This window comes from Aedes albopictus, chromosome 2, assembly GCF_035046485.1.
Source record: "Aedes albopictus strain Foshan chromosome 2, AalbF5, whole genome shotgun sequence".
NCBI lineage: Eukaryota > Metazoa > Arthropoda > Insecta > Diptera > Culicidae > Aedes > Aedes albopictus.
The window spans coordinates 183,570,229-183,592,194 of record NC_085137.1 but is presented as its reverse complement, the minus strand read 5'-3'; the positions used below and the strand labels follow the sequence as shown (position 1 = coordinate 183,592,194).

Genomic DNA, 21,966 nt, shown 5'->3' with positions numbered 1-21,966 from the left:
ATGTTTGCTTCTAAGCTCTTGGATTGGTCACGAAAAAACGAAGAAGCAAATCAGATGCACGAATTTGTAAACAGAAGCATAGGTCCTGTAAAAGAGAGACAACTGTGCCGTGAAATGCAGACAAAATAGGAAGAGAAGCGAAGAGTGAACAGCCGTCTGAACGGCAACACTTTTTCTGTTTTGATTTCGTCACTCGAATGTTGGCAACTGCCGAAAAACAGATTAATCCACCTATCGAGGGTAGTGTCTTTCTCGTGTACTGCATTAGAAAATGATTTATGCTGTTGAATTATTAACAAGAAATCATCTAAATGGTATTCCAAAAAGAATCAATTTTCATCAACTTAAGGAATCAATGTTATTTACAGTAATATCCTTGATATTTAAAAATATTGGTAAAAAAATGTTTCAAATGATCGCAATACTTATCTTGAATTATGCGGCAATCGTCAAGGTTTGTTGATTTTGTTCGATAGGATACCAGTTTGACGGTTCGATAAGGTATTTTTGGCTTCACACTCTTCGCTTCTCTACCTATTTTCTCTGGTGAAATGCATAACACATCTCCCATCTTTTTTGCTCTTAGCATTTAAAGAGCAGTTGGGAAGCATTCTGAATGCTTCCGAACGAAAACACCTCAAGCAGTTGAAATGCTAATTTACTGCCAAAAGCTTTTGAGTAGCACTGATTATGCTATTACAAGGCAGTTATGCATTCGAACTGCTTATGTAGGGCAGCAAGCATCTCAAATGCATAATACGGGCTGCGGTACGGCTTATTTTAATGCTTAGTGGTTACCTGGGAACGATTACTCTTTATCCCATCTGGTAACAGATAATGATATGATCTCGAAATTTTTTGTTTCAGACAAAACGGAAGCTGAATTTGTTGCGTACTTTTCAACTCGTAAATAATCAATTATTACTAACTCAAAATCGAAACTTTTTGATGATACATCTGCAGTAGCGTTACAGTGTTTACTGACTCGAAGTTACCGGTCGAAAATCACAATGCAAAGCTTAAAAATCTCTAAACTCGTGGTGCACGATCTTTGTCCTATTCTGTTCAATTTGGGACAAACCTATGTCGCATTGGGTAGAATGTCGCAACAAATTCAGGTTGCGACATTGTCGTTATTGTTGCGCGATGGTTGAATTTTGATTCACTGGCCATGACTATTTTACAATCGCTAATTCGATAGATTAAGTTATTGGTTTTGTGGAATATCATTAGTGCACGCACAAGATTGATTTTTATTTGCTCTCTCAGATTCGTTGAAAAGCAAACAACAATCTACCTAATCAATCACAAAAACTACGAATGTTTTATTAGGGAGGCGAAAATTAGGGAGGGGGCGAAGACTAGTGCATTTACCCTACGATAAAAAATATTTGTATGAAATTTATTACGAAAAATGGCCATTTTTCGAAAATCTCGCCGGGGCGACCTCTAAACTTCATTTATGAAAGTTGCCGTCATACAAAAGTTTGTTTCTAACACCCTTAGCTATCATTTGGTGAGCCTTCAAGCTTTCTGACTATGTGCAATTTTGGGACAACCTAATATATATGAGCTTGATTGGTCGAGTTTGTATACTTATTTCTTACACTTCCGCTTCTGAAAATACAAGAATTTTTATCAAAAAGGCTAAAAAATGGGGAATTGGGGTAAAATGAGCACGTTAATAAGCCGTGCGGCCTATGCAACCGGTTTTATTCGATTTCCCGCACATTTTACACGCCATGAGAAAGTGTGACACGCCATGTATTGGGGATACGCAAAAGCGTGTTAGAGGGGGGGGGGGGGGGGTAGGTCTAAAAATCCTGAAAAATGATGGACGTCATATTTGAATCGTCCCGTACATCAGCCGGTGAGCCACAGAGACTAACCCGTTGTGTGCCATTCCACCAAGCCGCTGAATAATTTTTGATCAGGTAACTTCCTTTGTATATTAGGTCCGCCACACCGAAAGTTCTCCCATAAAATACGCCCTGGGACCCGGGAGTCGAAAGAGGCCCACTCCGGAAGCTGCCATTGGCTGGCTCAGCAGCTTGGGGCTTTGGCCCGTCCCCGTCTGGGACGGCGCATAGAACTCCCGGGGTCAAACAGAGTTTCAAAGTGTGAGCGGGGTTTATATGAAAATGACCCAGTTAACCAGAGATCGTATAAGATGTTGCATAAGATAAGGTGTGTACGAATCTAGGATTTGAATAAGGCTTTAATGCTTGATATAGATGGGGGGATATCGGAACATAAAAATAATGAAATTACGTACATGATCACTTTATTGATTATAATGTGCACCGTTAACTAGAGCTAAAATGTTTCATAGATACGATTTGAATTAGCCGACATCAAATCATCTAGCTGACCCCGATCACACTTAAAATCCAATCGACGATGTCGGGTTTTATAACGGAAACCAAGTATCCATCGGAGTCTCTATGGGTAACAACAGCAATCAAAACCACTTGACCACCAGTATTGTTTATCCATTGCAGTGGAGCTCCAGGCGCTAGAAGACCCTCTTGGGCTTGTTGCTGGTGTGGCGGAAGTGTTGAACCGTCACGGAACATCACGTGCTGGAGAGAATCGGAGGTTGTGATTTCTGGCACTCTGCCTGACCGCTAAAAGAGAGGTGTTGAAATGATATATTTTGGAAAGTATTTGACGTCATGAACCTGTACCTCATTGTAGTAAGCTTCTTTGTGATGATCTGAGAATGTCCAGCTAGTTAAAATTACGTCTCCAATGTCTCTATCGGAGTCGATTTTCGAAAGACATATTCTGTTGATATCTAAACGTGAAATAGAAATAGTGAAAATTAGCGTTCGCAGCGTTTTAGTATTCTCAAGAACTCTCTGATTTGTTTACATCGACAAAAAAAAACAATATGGTACCAGATTCAAAATATTCAAGGCTTGAAGTTTTGGAAAATGCTCGGTAAATAAGTGAAATGATGCTGTAATCACTGAGGTATTGAGATAGGTACCCTGTATACACTGTGCATTAAACAACTGATATCTGATACTGATCTATACTAACTGTTATTGAGGTCTACTGCTGTTTCCAATTCTGCCAATGCTATATTGTAGTCAGAATCACGGTCTGAAGCAGATGCAACATCGAATCGAGGATGATTGGTAATCGATTTCACTGCAATATCTACGCAATCTGCGGATGAGAAATCGCATCTCCTCGGCCCTCTATATGATCGCCCCAAACGAGCGGATGTTCTGAAACAATCCGAATGTTTAATAAAATCGTTATTTGATCATACCCCATTACCCACATACATTGTACTATTCATTTTACAGTACGCTGAGATGAGAACAAAACGTCTGGACACAAGCGTCCCTTGGCATACGAAGACGTCCTGGGAACTTTTCAGTCTCACCATCCAAGGATATTCGTCCGAGAAAGGGTTGGTGGGAGTCAAAGTGACATGAGAACTGGTCCGACGCTGTCCGCACGAGATGCTACTTTCAAATGGTGGCCTTCCGTGACTTTCGTAGCCCCCGTAACGCTCCGGCAGGGATATAGGGCAGCAGACCTTTTCAACCTGACGTGAGTAAATGTATGTTTAGTCAAATGTAAAACATTATATCATGCGCTTCTTACCCGAAAGGAGTCATGCTCAGTAATTTCACAAACTTGGGTAGGTCTTTGCACAACGGATCCACGAGACTGTTGCATTTGGATGCAGTGTTCAAATGGCACACATGGCTGCCCGCTGGGGCAGGATGAGTAAGATTCTGAAATAGAAAGGAAGAATACAGCATTTAGCATCGATTTTTAACTCATTCATATATTCATGAGTTTTCCTACTGACGGAGGAAAACGCACGGTGTTCGATTTTTCTTCATAGACACAGGTTCTCTTTACGCATGGTGCAGATCTAATAACCACAGAGAATGAGCCATTTTACGAAGTGACGACATTGTTGATAATGTTGACAATTGATATTTACATATTAGGACGCGAGCTCCTGTCAAAATTTCACCTGACCTGACTATTGTCAGGTCTCTTAATAAGCGTTTTGTTTAAGGCAAGGTAAGTAAAAGGAAGGTAATCCAATATGTCAGATTCCACCATCCGCCATATTGGAAAACCTAACGACAGCTGGCAAGTTTGTATTCAATTTTTTTCACTAGTGAGATGACAAACAAAAACTTTCCGCCCTAGCAACGTAGCAACCCCACAGAAACCATGCACGCTTAACTTTCTCAGCACTAAAATCGAACAAACTCCATGACACTCATCGAGTGTTTCCTACTTAAGCGCTGTTTGCAGATCAGAAGGAATTTCTCAGCCTATCTTGATGCATGGGAAATTCCTTGCCTGAATCGCTCAAGAAACCGGTTTTTCTTCGATCACAGTATTGTCGCGCTTATCTTAGATTCTCAGCAAGCTGCGTTCGAAACGCGCAGCCTCAGATCGCGCCAGACCGCGCACGTATGATTTGCACACGGTGTGCACCTTGGCTAAAACTGTTTTGCAGCCGCCGGGTGGAGCTGTCAGCCGCCGTGTACAAATCAAACGGGCGCAATCTTATGACGGCTGACTCAGATCAGCAGGATCTGAGTGATTAAGCTAGGATGCACAATACGCAGTAGCGAAGAAATGACAGTTCAAATGGCAGTCACCGAAGGAAGTTTCTGCCAGGAATCACTCAAGAAGTTTCTTGAGCGATTCCTTCCGAACTCGAAACTGCGCTTTACACGGATTGCAAATTAGCTCGTACACCCACTCAAGCTAATATTTTGCAATATTCTCGGCAAAGCAATCTCTTTTGGTTAAGAAATCACCATTGTATTCATAATTAATAAAAATGCGGGGGCACGAGCAAATTTTAAACCTGGGGGAACATTACTCATTTTATGAGTGCCATGGAAATATGTCAACATTGGTTATCCGTGTTGAGAATGTTGTTGCCGATGCGGCGCAGCAACGCTTCTGTAGCGTTCTTTCTTCTTCTTCTTTTTTTCTGGCCAACTAACACCGTTCGGTGCCAGTTGTGTTTTACGTCGGCTGGGTCTAGGAGCTAAGCCTTAAATTCCGACGCCCCAGGGAGACAGCCACCACACCTGAGGACCCTACATATCGAACCCATCAACACATGGGCCGGGACCTACGGCTTTACTTCCTATCCGAGGGAAGGCGTGATCACGGATTTTATGTCTCAGAAAATCCCATCGGCGTCGACGGGAACTGAACCCCGACCGACTGGGGTGAGAGGCAACCACGCTTACCACTACACCACCGACGCCGACTCTGTAGCGTTCTGCAGCATAAACAAACTGGCCGGCTGTCACTTCCATCCCCCCGCAGTGTGCCGCACTCCCCGCATCCACTTACTGCTTATACGCTAACACCTTCCTTATAAACATCTTGGTTTAAGGTATATTTGGTGTGGAGTTAAATCTTGCTAGGGGGGCTGCAAAACAGTGAGTCGATAAGGAGAACGTCTAACATAGCCAGGTCCGGATTAAGGATTGTGGGGGCCCGGGGCCCGAGCGGATGTGGAGGCCCCTCGGAGAGATGACCAAAAATGTTTTTCCTTATTTTTGAACAGTACTTGAGCAATATGAAAAATAAAGCTAATGTTAGCAACCAAAAAAGGTTTTTGTGAGCCCCACCGCCCCCCACCCCCCGGCCCTGAACAGAGCTCTGGTCCTCACAAGTTCCTACCTCATGCTTCCATGGGTCAAGCGATGACTAAGACCGCCAGCTAAGAGTTGTGTGCTTAGCTGGTAGTGCAGCCTGGGCACTGTTGTCCTTCTGACTTCAGCTAGATTGAGGAGGTACGATCCGAGTGTCTGTTCACCAAGGAGGTGCGGCTCAAACAGCGTCTGTTCTAGCATCCAGCGGCTGCACCATGCCCAGCTAGATCCAAGATGGTAGCCCAATCAGCGTGGTCGTCCCAGTGTTGGTTGGGATGTTAAACAGAACTGGCACGATGGCCCTCCGACGAGACAGGAGGCGTAGGACCACCCGTAAAAATCCCCATTGCGAATAACATAGGAGAAAATACGACTCGATAAAATCGGCAAAGACCCACGCGACGAAATAAGGACTACGATTGGAAACTTGGAACATGGAATTGCAAGTCACTAGGTTTCGCAGGATGTGACAGGATAATTTACGACGAACTACATCCCCGCAACTTCGACATCGTGGCGTTGCAGGAACTTTGCTGTGGAAGTGTGGAAAAGCGGGCATCGAGTGGCTACCTTCTACCAAAGCTGTGGCACCACCAATGAACTGGGAACAGGATTTATAGTGTTGGGCAAGATGCGACAACGTGTGATCGGGTGGCAGCCGATCAACGCAAGGATGTGCATGTTAAGAGTTAAGGGCCGTTTCTTCAACTACAGCATCATCCACGTCCACTGCCCACACGAAGGGAGACCTGATGACGAGAAAGAAGCGTTCTACGCACAGCTACAGTGAACATACGATGGTTGCTCGCCGCGTGACGTGAAAATCGTTGTCGGCGACATGAACGCGCAGGTAGGAAGGGAGGAAATGTACAGACCGGTAATTGAGCGAAACAGCCTGCACGCCGTATCGAATGATAACGGCCAGCGATGCGTAAACGTTGCAGCCTCCCGTAGTTAGATAATCCGAAGTACCTTCTTCCCCCGCAAATATATCCACAAAGCCACCTGGAGATCACCCGACCATCAAACAGAAAACCAAATTGACCACGTTCTAATCGACGGTAAATTCTTCTCGGTTGTAACCAATGTCCGCACATACCGCAGTGCGAATATAGATTCGGATCACTACTAAGTCGCTGTATGCATGCGCTCAAAACTTTCGACAGTTATCACCACGCGTCGAAGTCTAACGCCGCGACTCAACATCGAGCAGCTGCGTAACGTAGAAGTGGCTCAAGACTTCGCGCAGCAGCTAGCAGTGGCCCTACCAACGGAGGAGCAGCTTGGCGCAGCTACACTTGAAGCTGGAGCATCTGATCCGCCATAGGTAGTACCTCGGCTACAGCACTAGGCTTCGCGACTTCGAATCACAGAAACGACTGGTACGACGGCGAATGTGAACAGTCGAAAAACGAGAAAAATGCAGCATGGGCGAGAATGCTGCAACACCGTACGAGAGCGAATGAGGCACGTTACAAACAGGCGCGGAACAGGCAGAACTCAATCTTCCGGATGAAGAAGCGCCAGCAGGAAGAACGAGATCGCGAAGAGATGGAAGAGCTGTACCGCGCTAAGGACGCACGAAAGTTCTACGAGAAGCTGATCCGCTCGCGCAGAGGCTTTGTGCCACAAGCCAACATATGCCGAAATAATCACGGGAATATTCTCACGAGCGAGCGTGAGGTGGTCAAGAGGTGGCAGCAGCATTATGATGAGCACCTCAATGGCGACGTTGCAAGCACCGAAGGTGGCGCGGTAACAGATCTAGGAGTATGTGAACAGGACGAAAGACTTCCGGCCCCTGACCTCCAAAAGATTGAGGAGGAGGTTGGCCGGTTGAAAAACAACAAAGCCGCTGGAGCAGGTTAACTACCAAGCGAGCTTCTAAAATACGGTGGAGAAGCACTGGTGAGAGCACTACACTGGGTCATTACCAAGATTTGGGAGGAGGAAGTATTACCGGAGGAATGGATGGAAGGTATCGTGCGTCCCATCTACAAAAAGGACGACAAGCTGGGTTGCGGGAACTACCACGCGATCACACTACTGAGCGCTGTCTACAAGATACTCTCTCAAATTTTATGCCGCCGACTATCACCGATTGCAAGAGAGTTCGTGGGGCAATATCAGGCTGGATTTATGGGTGAATGCGCTACAACGGACCAGATGTTCGCCATTCGCCAGGTGTTGCAGAAGTGCCGCGAATACAACGTGCCCACACATCACTTGTTCATCGATTTCAAATCGGCGTGTGATGGTCTTTCGTGTTTGCTGTTCAACATTGCGTTAGAAGGTGTAATAAGGAGAGCGGAGATAAACACGAGTGGGACTATTTTTACGAAGTCCGTTCAGCTACTTTTTTTTTTTTTTTATTAAAGACGCTTTAACCGCGTGGGTCATTCGCGTCATACTTTATTCATTTTAGTTTTATAATATAAGTTTTTTTTTACAATATTTTGTACAAATCTATTGCTTTGATGAAACGAACAATTTTATCTTCTTTTCTTTTATCATTTTGCAGAACATTTTTAAGTGTACCAGAGATACCGATAGATTTTCTTATTTTGTCGTATGTTTTACAATCCAATAACAAATGTTTTATAGTTAGTCTACAGTTACAAGTTGAGCAAAGAGGGGTATCAGCATACGGAGTAAAAAGAAAATCGTGTGTAACGCGAGTATGGCCAATCCTGATCCTGGTTAGAACTTTCTGATCATATTGATTTGTTTGATCTTCCCATTTAAAAACACTCTCTTTAATTGCATTTAGTTGAGTACCAGGATTGGCTGAACTCCATTCTTGTTGCCAAGAATTCCAAATAATTTTTGTTAAAAACAATCTAGCATCTCTTCCAGGAAGTTTACCAGCAGTTAAGTCAGATGATCTTCCATCCTTTGCCAATTTGTCTGCCATTTCATTGCCCAATATTCCGGCATGCCCAGGAAGCCAAGCAAACGTAATTTGTTTATTTTTAATCATTTCTTCGCAGTGTTGTATCCAGGGGTGTTTTGAGAATCCTTTCTCTAGTGCTCTGATGCTACTAGCACTATCAGTGAAAATTACGGTTTTACAATCTTCGGGTGATTTTTGGATGGCAGCCTTTATTGCCATTACTTTTGCCGAAAATACCGAGCATTCATCATGCAATCGGCCCTTCTCAGAATAATCTATTGAGTGAACTCCGTACCCGGTTTTCCCGTCGCCTTTCGAACCATCTGTGAACATTTTGTAATGGGTTTCGTATTTGTATGAAATTTCATGAAAACATGCCTGTGCTTTTGCTGGGCAATCTCCGGCCCGTATCTCTTGACTTATGGACCAGTCTACTTTCGGAGATTTATAATCCCATGTTTGGGGTCCCCAGCGAAACAATGGAATAATTTCAGGAAAGTCCCTTCCGGTTATAGATTCAAATGAAGTTTTAGCTCTTTGTATCAATACAAGATCTTGAGATGTACGCCCCAGTTCCATCATTCTTACAGCTGTGACTGACTCTATCAATAGAGCAATATATTCAAAAGGTAGTTGGCCAGATTCACAGCAAAGAGCTGCTATGGGACTTGTTGAAAAAGCTCCAGAAGCTAACCGGATTGCTTTATTATACACCGGTTGAAGTATAGGAAGAACCAAATCTTTTTTCCTGCTAGCGAAGGAGAACGCATAAAATAAACGAGGTATTATCAGAGTTTTAACAATTTTTAACAGAGTTTCACGCGAGCATCTTATCCTTCCTCCTAGAATCTTGAGTATGTTCAGGGCCCCAGTAGCAGAACTTTTTCTTTCTCCGGCATGTTTCAAAAAATTGAATTTATGGTCTACTGTTAGTCCCAAAATCTTCAATTGTTTAACTGTTGGAATAACAATATTGTCCAAATGGACATCTGGAACTGAACCACGATGTCGACGATTCGTGCAAGCATGGAGTAATTGGCACTTTGAGACTTTGAGATTTCAACTTTGAAACCTATGGATGAAAGCAATTCGATTGTTTTTTCTGCGGCTTTTTGAATTTTAGCTCTAAGGCGTTTTCGTTGTTTGCCGTAAGCTACGATAAGAATATCGTCAGCGTAAATTAAAATTTGAACATTAGAAGGAATAGAAGCAAATAGGGAGTCCATGACTATCAAAAATAATGTTACAGACATTGAGGATCCCTGCGGAACTCCTCGACTCGTACATCGAGCTGAGGAAAGCGTAGAGCCAACACGTACTTTGAATGTACGGTTGTTCATAAAATTTACAATATATTGAAACATTCTCCCGCGGATTTTCATTTTAACAAGGGAATTTAGTACTGCTTTCCTGCTCACTGTATCAAAAGCTTTGGAAATGTCTATAGAAAGAAGCTCACAGTGTTGATTTTGCTTGATAGGATTATCCAAAAAATCCTCAAGTTCAGAAAAATAAACATCTGTTCCCAGTCCTGCTCTGAAAGCATATTGTCTCGGATCTAACAAATTCTCGTTTTCTATATAGCTTGTTAATCTTCTGTTGATAACTCTTTCGAGGACTTTGGCCATGCAACTAATCAAGGAAATTGGTCTATACTCATCAGGATGTCCTTCTTTTCTAATTTTCTTGGGAATGGGCACAATAATGGATTCTTTCCAACTGTCTGGAATTTGTCCTGTACTCCAGACCAGATTATAGCATGCTAATAACGCTATTTTTCCAACAACCGGTAAATTTTTGAGTAATGGATAACCTATGTCATCCGACCCTGTACTTTTACTGGTGCATTTGTTCAAAGCCCAATTTAGCTCCTTCAGAGAAATGTCTTGATTGTAAGCATCAGTAGAAAGACCATCATCAGATTGAATGTCAAAGTCCAATTGGTTATCTGTCGAGACTTGGGCCGATAGCTTTTCATAATGGTCAGCAAAAATTTCTGATATTAACTTGGGATCATTCGAAATATCGTCATTGACTTTGACAAAAGTTTTAGGGCTCTGTGGCCGTCCTTTCAGTGCATTTACTCGTCTCCATAATTCAGATGAAGATGATTGAATATTTATACCTTCTACAAACTTCTGCCAGCTGCACTCCTTGGCGTCGTTAATAACTTTTCGAGCATTATTACGTTCTTTTCGAAATTTTAACAGGGCTTCCTGGTACATGGGATTGTTTTTATCTAACCGACGAAGTGATCTTAAGGCTTTGCGACGACTTTTGATTGATACTGCAACTGTATCGTTCCACCACGGAACACGCTTGTGGCCATTTCGTCCCGTAGATCTAGGGATACAGGAATAGGCTGTGTCTGTTATCAAATTTGTTAAATCACTGGGTGAATAGCTTTTTCCCGGGTCAATAATCATTTCAATTCTTTTTTGGTATTCGGCCCAATCTGCTTTTTCAAAAATCCACTTGGGTGTTCTGAGGTCTGTAGTGTTAATGCTACAGGGGGAAAGAAAAATCGGGAAATGATCGCTGCCTCGTAAATCAGTATCGACACTCCAGCAAAGGTTATTCAAAGTATCAGAAGAGAGGGTTAAATCTACGGCAGATTGACTTCCGTTTGCTGGACAAAAGAAAGTCATTGAATCGTCGTTGCAAATTGTTAACTCATAATGACCTATCATTCCTATCACGGTTCTGCCACGGAGATCCGTGTTGCGTCCACCCCAAATCTCAGAATGAGCATTAAGGTCGCCCATTATTACAAAAGGCTTGGGTAATTGATCAATTAGTTCGAAAAGTTCGTCCTTCAAAGAGTTGTTGTCATGAGAGGGAGGGATATACAAGGATACGTAAGTACGTTCGGTTGGCGATTTAACTTTAACAGCTATCGCTTGTAAACTTGTTGTGATGGGAATTTTTGTGTGAGGGATATTTTTTGAAACTGCTATGGCTACTCCTCCCCAACCGGTTATTCGTGTTGGGTGTAAGCAGTAGAAAGTGTAATCGATCGAAAACGATGGGCAATTTGGCTGGCAAAGTGTTTCCTGAAGACAAACTATATCGGGCTGGTAAGATTTTGCTAAAATTTGAAGTTCTGAGCGTCGTGCACGATAGCCACGCAAATTCCATTGAATTGCAGTGACCTTTTTGAAAGATTGCTTTGAGTTAGGTGTTGAGTGTGGCATGCCTGTGTGAGTACTATTAGCGTTGTTAGATATTGAAGAATTCATAATCTTATCGTCGTTAAGATTGGAATTGAATGGTTGTTAGTAGAGTTATACCAGGCAAACTCACGGAGCGGAGCTAAAGATTAAGCTCCTTGAACTCAGACTCACTCCCACTGTGAGTGGGAGAGATGCAGAACGATGATGCGCTGTGGATACTGTCTTCCGGGGTTGGGTCCGTAGAGCGTTCCTTGGTTGGTATGGTCGGTGAGTGAGCGTTTCGATTTTTACCTGATGATTTCTTCATGGGCGGAGAATTCCTACCATGGTCGCTTGAGTTATTCGGTGAAATATCCTTGCTTCGTTGACGCTTGGAATTTTTCTGCTCCTCGGTTGTGTCCATTTTCTGACCATCTTCTGTTTCCTTGGCTGTTGATGCTGGTTGTTGGTTTTGCTTCTTGAGATCTGCAACTTCCCTGATCAGATTCTGCAACAGAGTTCTCAATTTGGCAATTTCCTGGTCCTTTTCCTCTAACTTCTTCTGCAGATCGTTGACGGTCGAGCTCATTGTTGGTCCTTGTTCTTTACGGGATTCATGGATCTTCCGAGCCTCCGCGTACGTTACATCCTGATCAACCTTAATCTTAACAATCTTCGTCTCGCTGATTTTGACTGGACAATCCCTTGACCTGGAGCTGTGGGGCCCACTGCAATTGATGCAGAGGGGATCAGCTGAGCAAGGCGTTGATTCATCGACGTGCTCCGAAGAGCAATCCGCACACAATGCAGCCTCCGTACAGTATTTTCGTGTGTGTCTGAACCTGTGGCACTTGGAGCATTGTAAAGGCGATGGGTAGTAGGGGCGAGTGGCTACTTTCTCATACCCGAAGTAGATGTACTCGGGGACGGTGGTTCCCTGGAACGTCAAGACCATGGTATTTGTTGGAACAAACTTCTTCTTATCCTTCGGATCTCTTCTGGTAAAGCGTCGTACATCGATAACCCGTTGCGAACCTAGACGTGATGTCAGGACACTGTCAGAAAGGTGCTTACCAGAATGGCAGGTCACCGTGCATTTTCTGATATTGAGTGTTTCATGGAACTCAATTGTGATAGCCGTATCATCAACCAGCTTACGTAGCTTCAATAGCTTCTCTATTTGGCGCTTCTGTCGGACCTTCAGAACATAGCGAGCACCTCTTGCTTCAGGGCGGGCATCTTCGATGGCACCCACAGCATCCTCAATGGACATTCGAATAATGAAAGGGTCATCGGGCAATGTGCTGTTTGTGATAGGCTTCATTACTAGGATCGAAAGTTCGCCGTTGATTGGATCCATCCACTCTGGTTGTCTCCGGCCGGCAAAGCTACCATCAACCGTATTAGAAATCGCGTTCCCGTTGCTCCATGCTTTTTTTTCCTGAGGGGTCGGAAGGGAAGGGATCACCTCCGTACGCCTGAGATGGCCCCGAAGCCATCTCTAGGCCGCTCACTTCACTTGAATGGCACCCAGCGAGAGAAGAATAGTAGGTATCTCACACTCTCAATTCGATTTCTCACTATTGTTCGATGCACAATAAACACTTGTGTGTTCGGAACCACGTGTTCCTACCGACAGTTTTGCACTAATTAATGCAATTATCCAAAAAATATTCTTTTTTCTTTTAATCCGAGTCCACTGTAATCTCTTCACTTTGTCACACACTGCGGAGATAATCGAAGCCCGCTCCAGAAAAATGTCGACACTCGAAAAAAGAAAAAGAATCAATAGTTCAACTCGATGTCTCCGAGAACAGGACTGTTCTGCACAGCTTCACAGAGCGAACTGTTCAGCTACTTGGTTTCGCTGATGATATTTATATTATTGCTCGTAAATTTGAGACGATGGCGGAAACGTACATCCGACTAAAGAGTGCAGCCAGGCGAATCGGATTAGTCATCAATGTGTCGAAGACAAAATACATGATGGCAAAGGGCTCCAGGGAGGAATCACCGCGCCCGCCACCCCGAATTCATATCGACGGTGATGAAATCGAGACGGTTGAAGAATTCGTTTACTTGGGCTCACTGGTAACCGCTGACAACGACACCAGCAGAGAAATTCAGAGGCGCATTGTGGCAGGAAATCGTGCTTACTTTGGACTCCGCAGAACTCTACGATCGAATAACGTTCGCCGTAACACGAAGTTAACCATCTACAAAACGCTGATTAGACCGGTCGTCCTCTATGGGCACGAAACATGGACCCTTCATGCAGAGGACCAACGTGCCCTTGGAGTTTTCGAACGGAAGGTGTTGCGTACCATCTACGGCAGATTGAAGATGGAAGGCGGGACTTGGAGAAGGCGAATGAACCACGAGCTGCATCAGCTGCTGAGAGAACCAACCATCGTCCACATCGTGAAAATCTGGAGGCTACGGTGGGCGGGTCACGTCATCAGGATGTCGGATAGCAACCCGACTCAAATGGTTCTCGAGAGTCATCCGACCGGTACAAGAAGACGTGATGCACAGCGAGCTAGGTGGGTCGACCAAGTGGAGGACGATCTGCGGATCCTACGCAGAGTGCGGAACTGGAGACAAACAGCCATGGACCGAGTGGAATGGAGACGACTACTATGTACAGTCGAGGCCACCCGGCCTTAGCCTGATCGGTAAGGCAAGTAAGCAAGCGCCACCAAAACTGGAAAGCTAATCGAAAACGCAAATGATCAAGTTTATCAAGGAAATGGGAGTTCGATTGTTGCAAGACTACCAAAGACAGACCGATAATAATGCTGCAATTAAACCGACGTCAACCAATAGCGAGCGCATCTTTTTGAAATCCGAAAATATCTGTTCTAAAAAGCGAACCTCATGGTCTGGTGAAATCATTAATATCATTTGCTTTTTGAACTAGTATTTTCAGAGAACGAATTCAAATTGATTTGAACCATTGATTTTTTATTGTTCAATAAAACATATTCCTTATCACATAATTGCGTTGTTTTTAAACACATTGAAAAAGTTCCCAGGATCCCGGGATTTCCCGGGACAAGCAAATTGTTCTGGAAATAGAAACTCTATTACGAACTGATTCAACGGCAACGACTTTTAGCGCGAAAAAACGGAGCATGGAATGTATTAACCCTAGTTCAGCAGGGTTAACTGGCACAACTAGCCAATGAGGCATGCCGTATGTAGCTGGAGATCCTAGGACTGGGCGAAGTCCGTTGGCCGAACTTTGGAGAACACAGATTGGTGCCGGGTCAAATTCTTCTATACTCTGGCCTACGAGGTGAACACGCTTCTCGCCACCGTGGAGTTGGTTTCCTGCTCAGCGCTCATGCTCACGCTGCGCTTATGAAGTGGGAACCTATAAATGAGAGGATAATTGTAGCCAGATTCAGAACACCGGATCGAAGTCTTACCATGATCCAATGTTACGCGCCAACTGATGCTGCCGAATTGCAAGATGGAGAATACTTTTACAGTCAACTGAATGCTGTCGTGGACAAGATTCCGAAAGGTGATATCAAGATCCTCATGGGCGACTTCAACGCGAAGGTTGGCTCCGACAACTCGGACTATGAGCGCGTCATGGGACGCCATGGTCTCGCAGAAATGAGCGAAAACGGAGAGCTGTTTGTAGAGTTTTATGGCAACAATGACATGGTGATTGGGGGATCGCTCTTTCCTCATCGACCAGTGCACATAATGACATGAGTTTCCCGAGATGGCGTCACGGAAAATCAAATCGACCACATCTGCATCAGTCGAAAATGGAGACGGAACCTTCTTGATGTGCGGAACAAACGTAGCGCCGACATTGCGTCCGACCATCATCTCCTAATCGGCGAGATCCGACTGCGCATTGCCAGGATCCCGAGACAGGAGTAGAAAATCGGGCGTCGGTTCAACACACGCCAACTGGAAGACGCTCCGGTGAAAAGGTCCTTCGCCGAGGAGCTAGAGAACCGTGCTGCGAATATTCCAGAAGGTGGAAGCGTAGAAGATCAATGGGGCGCCATCTAGAACGCCTTCATCGCCACCGGCGAGAATAATTTGGGTGAGCTACGCACCCGAAGAAAGCTGTGGATCACAGATGATACCTGGAGGAAGATAGAGGAGCGAAGGAACGCCAAAGCCGCAATAGAGCGAGCAAAAACACGAGGAGCTAAAGCCGTAGCCCGTCAGCGCTATTCCGCTCTTGAGAAGGAAGTGAAACGCTCATGTAGACGGGTCAAAAGAGCATAAGCGGACTCCCTGGCCGGCGAAGGCGAGATAGCCGCAAACACAGGCGACATCCGTCTCCTCTACTATGTCTCACGTCGTCTTAGTGGGACCAAGATGAATGCTACGATGCCCGTGAAAGACACGTCTGGACAGTTACTGACCGACCCGGCTGACAAGTCGGAAAGCTGGTTCTAGCACTATGGAAACCTTTTTCAAGTGTCGGCCGCATTACCCATCCATAGCAAGGGCCCATATAGCCGAGACGGTAAACGCACGGGTATTCAGCATGACCATGCTGAGGGTGACGGGTTCGATTCCCGGTCGGTCTAGGATCTTTTCGTTAAGGAAATTTCCTTGACTTCCTTGGGCATAGAGTATCTTCGTGCCTGCCACACGATATACACATGCAAAATGGTCATTGGCAGAGGAACAGCTCTCAGTTAATAACTGTGGAAGTGCTCATAGAACACTAAGCTGAGAAGCAGGCTTTGTCCCAGTGAGGGCGTTACGCCAAGAAGAGAGAGAGAGAGCATGAAATCGAACAGAGCCCCAGGGGTCGATCGAATATCAGCTGAGATGCTTAAATCTGACCCCGTAGTATCCGCACAACTACTGCATCAATTTTTCTGCAACATATGGGAAACCGCGACATTTCCGGCCGACTGGATGCAAGGCGTCTTAGTATAGGTACCCAAAAAGGATGACCTGACTGTATGCGATAATTGGCGGGGCATCATGTTACTGTGTATCGTTCTCAAAGTCCTCTGCAAAGTGATCCTTAACCGGATACAGGGGAAGATTGACGCAACTCTTCGACGGCAGCAAGCAGGATTCCGTGCCGGACGATTCTGTGTGGACCATATTGTCACGCTCCGTATCATCCTGGAGCAAATCAATGAATTCCAAGAGTCTCTCGACACGGTGTTCATTGATTACGAAAAAGCTTTCGACCGTCTCAATCACGGAAACATGTGGAAAGCCCTCAGGTGCAAGGGTGCCCCTGAGAAAATCATCGGCCTCATTGAAGCACAGTACAGAGCATTTTCATGCAGAGTGCTGAACAACGGTGTATGTTTTGTCCGATCCCATCCGGATCGTTGCTGGAGTGAGGCAAGGATGTATACTATCACCGCTACTGTTCCTTATCGTAATCGACGAGATCCTGGTTGGTGCGATTGACCGTGAACCAAATCGTGGATTGCTGTGGCAGCCCATTACCATGGAGCACCTAAATGACTTTCAGCAGACAGTTTCATTTTTCATTTATTTAGTTAACATCGAATTCATGATAATACTGAATCAACAATTTGCCGCCATAATACTCGATTTGCAGCTGCAGCTCTCCAACGTCGGTCGCGTCCAACGCTCGCCAGATCACGCTCCACCTAGTCCGCCCATCGTGCTCTCTGCGCTCCACGCCTTCTTGTACCAACCGGATGGTTAGCAAACACCAACTTTGCAAGGTTGTTGTCCGACATTCTTGCAATATGTCCTGCCCACCGTATCCGTCCAGCTTTAGCCACTTTCAGGATGTTGGGTTCACCGTAGAGTGCAGCGAGCTCGTGATTCATCCTTCTCCGCCACACACCGTTCTCCTGCGTTCTCCTGTCTGTGCGGTCAATACTGTCGTATGCTGCTTTGAAGTCCATGAACAGGTGGTGAGTTGGGACCTGGTATTCACGGCATTTCTGGAGGATTTGCCGTATGGTGAAGATCTGGTCCGTTATCGAAAGGCCGTCGATGAAACCGGCTTGGTAACTTCCCACGAACTCATTTACTTTAGGCGAAAGACGACGGAAGATGATCTGGGATAACACTTTGCAGGCGGCAAATGGTGGTCGCTCGAAAGTTCTCACACATTAACTTGTCGCCTTTCTTGTGGATGGGACAGATTATCTTTTCCTTCCACTCCTCCGGTAGCTGTTCGGTTTTCCAGATCTTGACTACTAACTGGTGCAGACAGATGGGCAAATTTTCCTCTGCTGCCTTGGTCCTCCATGCCTACATTCTCTTCGCCATTCAGGTGCTCGTCGAAGTGCTGCTTCCACCTTTCGATCACCTCACGTTTGTCCCGTCCTTATCCCTGCAGATTTCGGCTTGCGGTACGAAGCCTTTGCGGGATGCGTTGAGCTTCTGGTAGAATTTACGTGTTTCTTGTGAACGGCACAGCAGTTCCATTTCTTCGCACTCCGCTTCTTCCAGGCGGCACTTTTTCTCCCGGAAGAGACGGGTCTTCTGCTTCCGCTTCTATCTGTATCGCTCCACATTCTGTCAGCTGCATCCTTCTCCTCCAGAACCGCTCTGCACTCCTCGTCGAACCAATCGTTTCGTCGACTCCATTCTACGAACCCGATAGTGCTCTCGGCTGCGTTGTTAACGGCTATTTCGACTGTACTCCAGCAATCCTCTAGAGGGGCCACATCGAGCACACCCTCGTCCGGCAACGCTGCCTCAAGATTCTGCGCGTATGCGGTGGCGACATCCGGTCGCTCTAGATCGTACCGGCAAGGTTGCGACCATTCATTTGCAAAGATTTACATTCATTTGCTATTATCTCAGTTCAGAAGCATGCTATCGAAAAACAATGTATGGATGAATTTAACCTTGTAGTTTTATCTGAAAGTTTGCCGAATAACATTGGGGTCGCAAACGCATACCAAAGTCGTGAGCGAGCTGTGAAGGCAACTTTCCACAGCGTGAATGTAATTTATATTCACCGCGTGAAGAGTTGCCTTCACAACTCGCTCAGGACTTTGGTATGCGTTTGCGACCCCAATGTTATTCGGCAAACTTTCAGATAAAACTACAAGGTTAAATTCATCCATACATTGTTTTTCGATAGCATGCTTCTGAACTGAGATAATAGCAAATGAATGTAAATCTTTGCAAATGAATGGTCGCAACCTTGCGTACCGGGGCGGCCGCCGGTACTGTACATTGTTAATAACGGAGAGTTTTGGGAGCAGTTTAACCATCACCAGGTAGTGATCTGAGTCGATATTAGTGCCACGATAGGTCCTGACGTCGATAATGTCAGAGAAGTGCCGTCCATCAATCAGAACGTGGTCGATTTGCGATTCCGTTTGCTGTGGTGATCTCCAGGTGTAACGATACGGGAGGCTGTGCTGGAAGAAGGTGCTACGAATGGCCATGTTCTTGGAGGCGGCGAAATCGATGAGGCGTAGGCCATTTTCGTTCGTCAGCTGGTGGGCGCTGAACTTTCCAATCGTCGGTCTGAATTCCTCCTCCTGGCCTACCTGAGCGTTTAAGTCCCCTATGATGATCTTCACGTCGTGGTTTGGGCAGCGGTCGTGCTCGCGTTCGACAGACAGTGAGGTAGTGAATTTTTCGTCGTTTGAGCTCCAGAGAGTGGCACTTGTGTTGTCGAGATTCTCAGATCAAAACCAAAACAAATCTACGACGCGACGCAGCTGAGCCACTGGGCGTCGGCGTTGTTGTACTGGGCTCAACAGTCGCAACAGTAGGGAATGCACAAGAGAAGATTTTGTTACGGCTTACAATGCTAGATATACGTAGCAGTAACTTCTATACAACTGAAACTTGCGCTGTAGTAGCTCTTATATGACATGTGTATTGTCTTACAAATAATCTTACAAATAAGTATACGTAGTTTATGGACGAAATTTTTTGAGAAACCGACGATGAATTCAACATTATCGGTCATCTCCTAGGTCCAGAAAAAAAAAATAACAACGATGCATACAAATTCCAAAATAAATCCATTTTTTTTATCTTAGATAACGTGATTTTTAGCCCGGAACTAAATCATCTCGAGAGCCACGGCTTTCTTTCCTTCCGAAGAAAGAACTCATCGTGCTTGCCACAATATATACAACTGCTCATTGGCAGAGAAACCTCCTAATTAATAATTGTGGAAGTACTCATAGATCACTTAGCCGAGAAATAGGCTTTCTTCCAACTGAGACATCACGATAAAAAAAGAAGATAGATCCTAAGACAGATTTTTTTAGCGATTCAAACATTGCTTACCTCTTTGCATGTAATTCGCGTGATTTGTTGGGCTTGGTACTTCTCTGGGTGACTCCGCAACGGGCCATATTGCAGCAGATTGAGCTGTGGTTGTTTGTTCAGTCGTCGATTCATTTGGTAGTTCATCTTCTCCACTGATCAGCTCCCTGATCCAAGACGCATAGTATTGCACATTCATGAATCCAGCATAGTTCTTCACATCGCACTTGTTGCTTCCATCCTCACGAGTTCCCGAAAAGGATGTAATACCTCGAAGAAACCACCTGTTACCTTCGATAACATACATTCCACCTCCACTATCGCCGTTACACACACTTGTTCCGTTCCTAAATCCGGCGCAAAACATGCCCGGATATATCAGCGAACCGAACAGATCAGGATCCGTCGCCAGGCACTCGGCGTGGTCCACAATGGGCAAAATCGCCAGCTTCAGATCCGTTGAGGTTTCGTCATTTTCCGTAAGACCCCATCCCACAGCTCTACCCTGCTGTCCAATGATGTCGCGAATGCTCTCATCGGACCTGGTCAATCCCACACATATGGGAAGAACGAAGTCACTAAATCTCACTGCCGTTTTCAAAGACAGTACTGCTATGTCATGCTTGTTACTGTCCTTTTCAAACTTTGGATGGACAAAGATTTCCAGCACACCATGCGACTGCCCATGACTTGAAGAACTGAACAACTGCACATATCCGAAGTCAACCGTGACCGATTTGGCATTCACCTCATATCCACTTTCTCGGTCTACGACGCAGTGACCGGCGGTAATCACGAAATTCTGATCGATCAGCGTAGCACCACACTTGTACTCCTTCGAATGACGATTTTTTCGATGGAACAAGGCACCATGCCAGGGCCATTCACCAAGTTTCGTAGTTAATCCATTTGTTATGAGGCCTTCAACTTGTCGTTTCTTGGTACCACACTGGTAACGTCGATTAGAGTTGGATACGGCACGGCGAACTTTGGGTCGGGACTGCAAGCTTCCCTCTGCGGATAGCACTATTAGTGCTAGTGCCAGGAGAACGCAAAACTTGTCCATGTTCTACAATGCAATGTAACTGAATAATGGACTAACAGCATCTTCGATTGAGTTAAGGTTCGTTTGATTGTTGATAGCATTGGGAATCTGAGGTGATAAGAGTGCCGCATCGTGCTTGTTTTGCTTATACCCGGTGTTTTCCCATCTTTGATTGGCGCTGTGAAATAATGTATACAGTCGTTTCATCATATATTATCGCCAATATACCATGAATAAGAGCGAACTGAGGCACGGTTAAGGCTGGGTATTTTGCGTAATTCAGATGTCTTCTTCTTCTTCTTGGCGTAACGTCCCCACTGGGACAAGGCATGATTCTCAGTTTATGCTCTATGAGTACTTCAACAGTTTTAACTGAGAGCTTCCTCTGCCAATGACCATTTTGCATGTACATATCGTGTGGCAGGCAACGGAAATTCCTTTACTAAAAGTGCCTGGACCGATCCAGAATCTAACTCGTCACCCGCAGCTTGGTCATGCTGGATACCTACGCCTACGCCGGGGCTACAAGCAACCTTACCCAAGCAACACATATGGTCACAAAAGAGTTACGGCAGCGTAGGTAGGGGTGGCGCAGTAAGTCACAGTGACATCTGTGCAACCCTTACATGCGCTGCCGTGACTGTTTTGTAACCATGTGTGTTGCTTGGGTAGGAACCAACCCCGGTGTAACTTTGATTTCCAAAAAGGAATGGAGCGGGGGGAGGGAGGGGGGTGATTCCCATGTTAGGGACGGCCGATCAACATCCGATTGTCAAAGAAGGACTCTAGATTCAACTGCGTACTATGGTCCTCCGGAAAGTAGAGGATTGGTGTCCGGTCCTTCAAGCCAACTGTGAAAAAGCATTGCAACGGAAATTCAGCAACAGACTAATACCAACAGAGACCAACGGCAACGACCCCTGCGATCAGAAAGCACCCGTATATACAACGATCTACTGAAGGACCATGGGTTCGGAATCGTACTGC

General features: G+C 45.3%; 1 protein-coding gene across 1 annotated transcript; it reads right to left on the bottom strand.

Annotated features, from left to right (window-relative positions):
• Positions 1 to 2,267: 2,267 nt before the first annotated feature.
• On the bottom strand, positions 2,268 to 21,099 carry LOC109409287 (transmembrane protease serine 9). The gene is made up of 6 exons (XM_019682723.3): positions 19,956 to 21,099; positions 3,622 to 3,755; positions 3,297 to 3,562; positions 3,046 to 3,236; positions 2,688 to 2,797; positions 2,268 to 2,627 (listed from the first exon to the last, which is right to left on the bottom strand). The coding sequence occupies exons 1-6, from the start codon at positions 20,998 to 21,000 to the stop codon at positions 2,364 to 2,366; spliced, it is 2,010 nt and encodes a 669-aa protein (XP_019538268.3). The 5' UTR covers positions 21,001 to 21,099; the 3' UTR covers positions 2,268 to 2,363.
• Between the last annotated feature and the right edge of the window lie 867 nt (positions 21,100 to 21,966).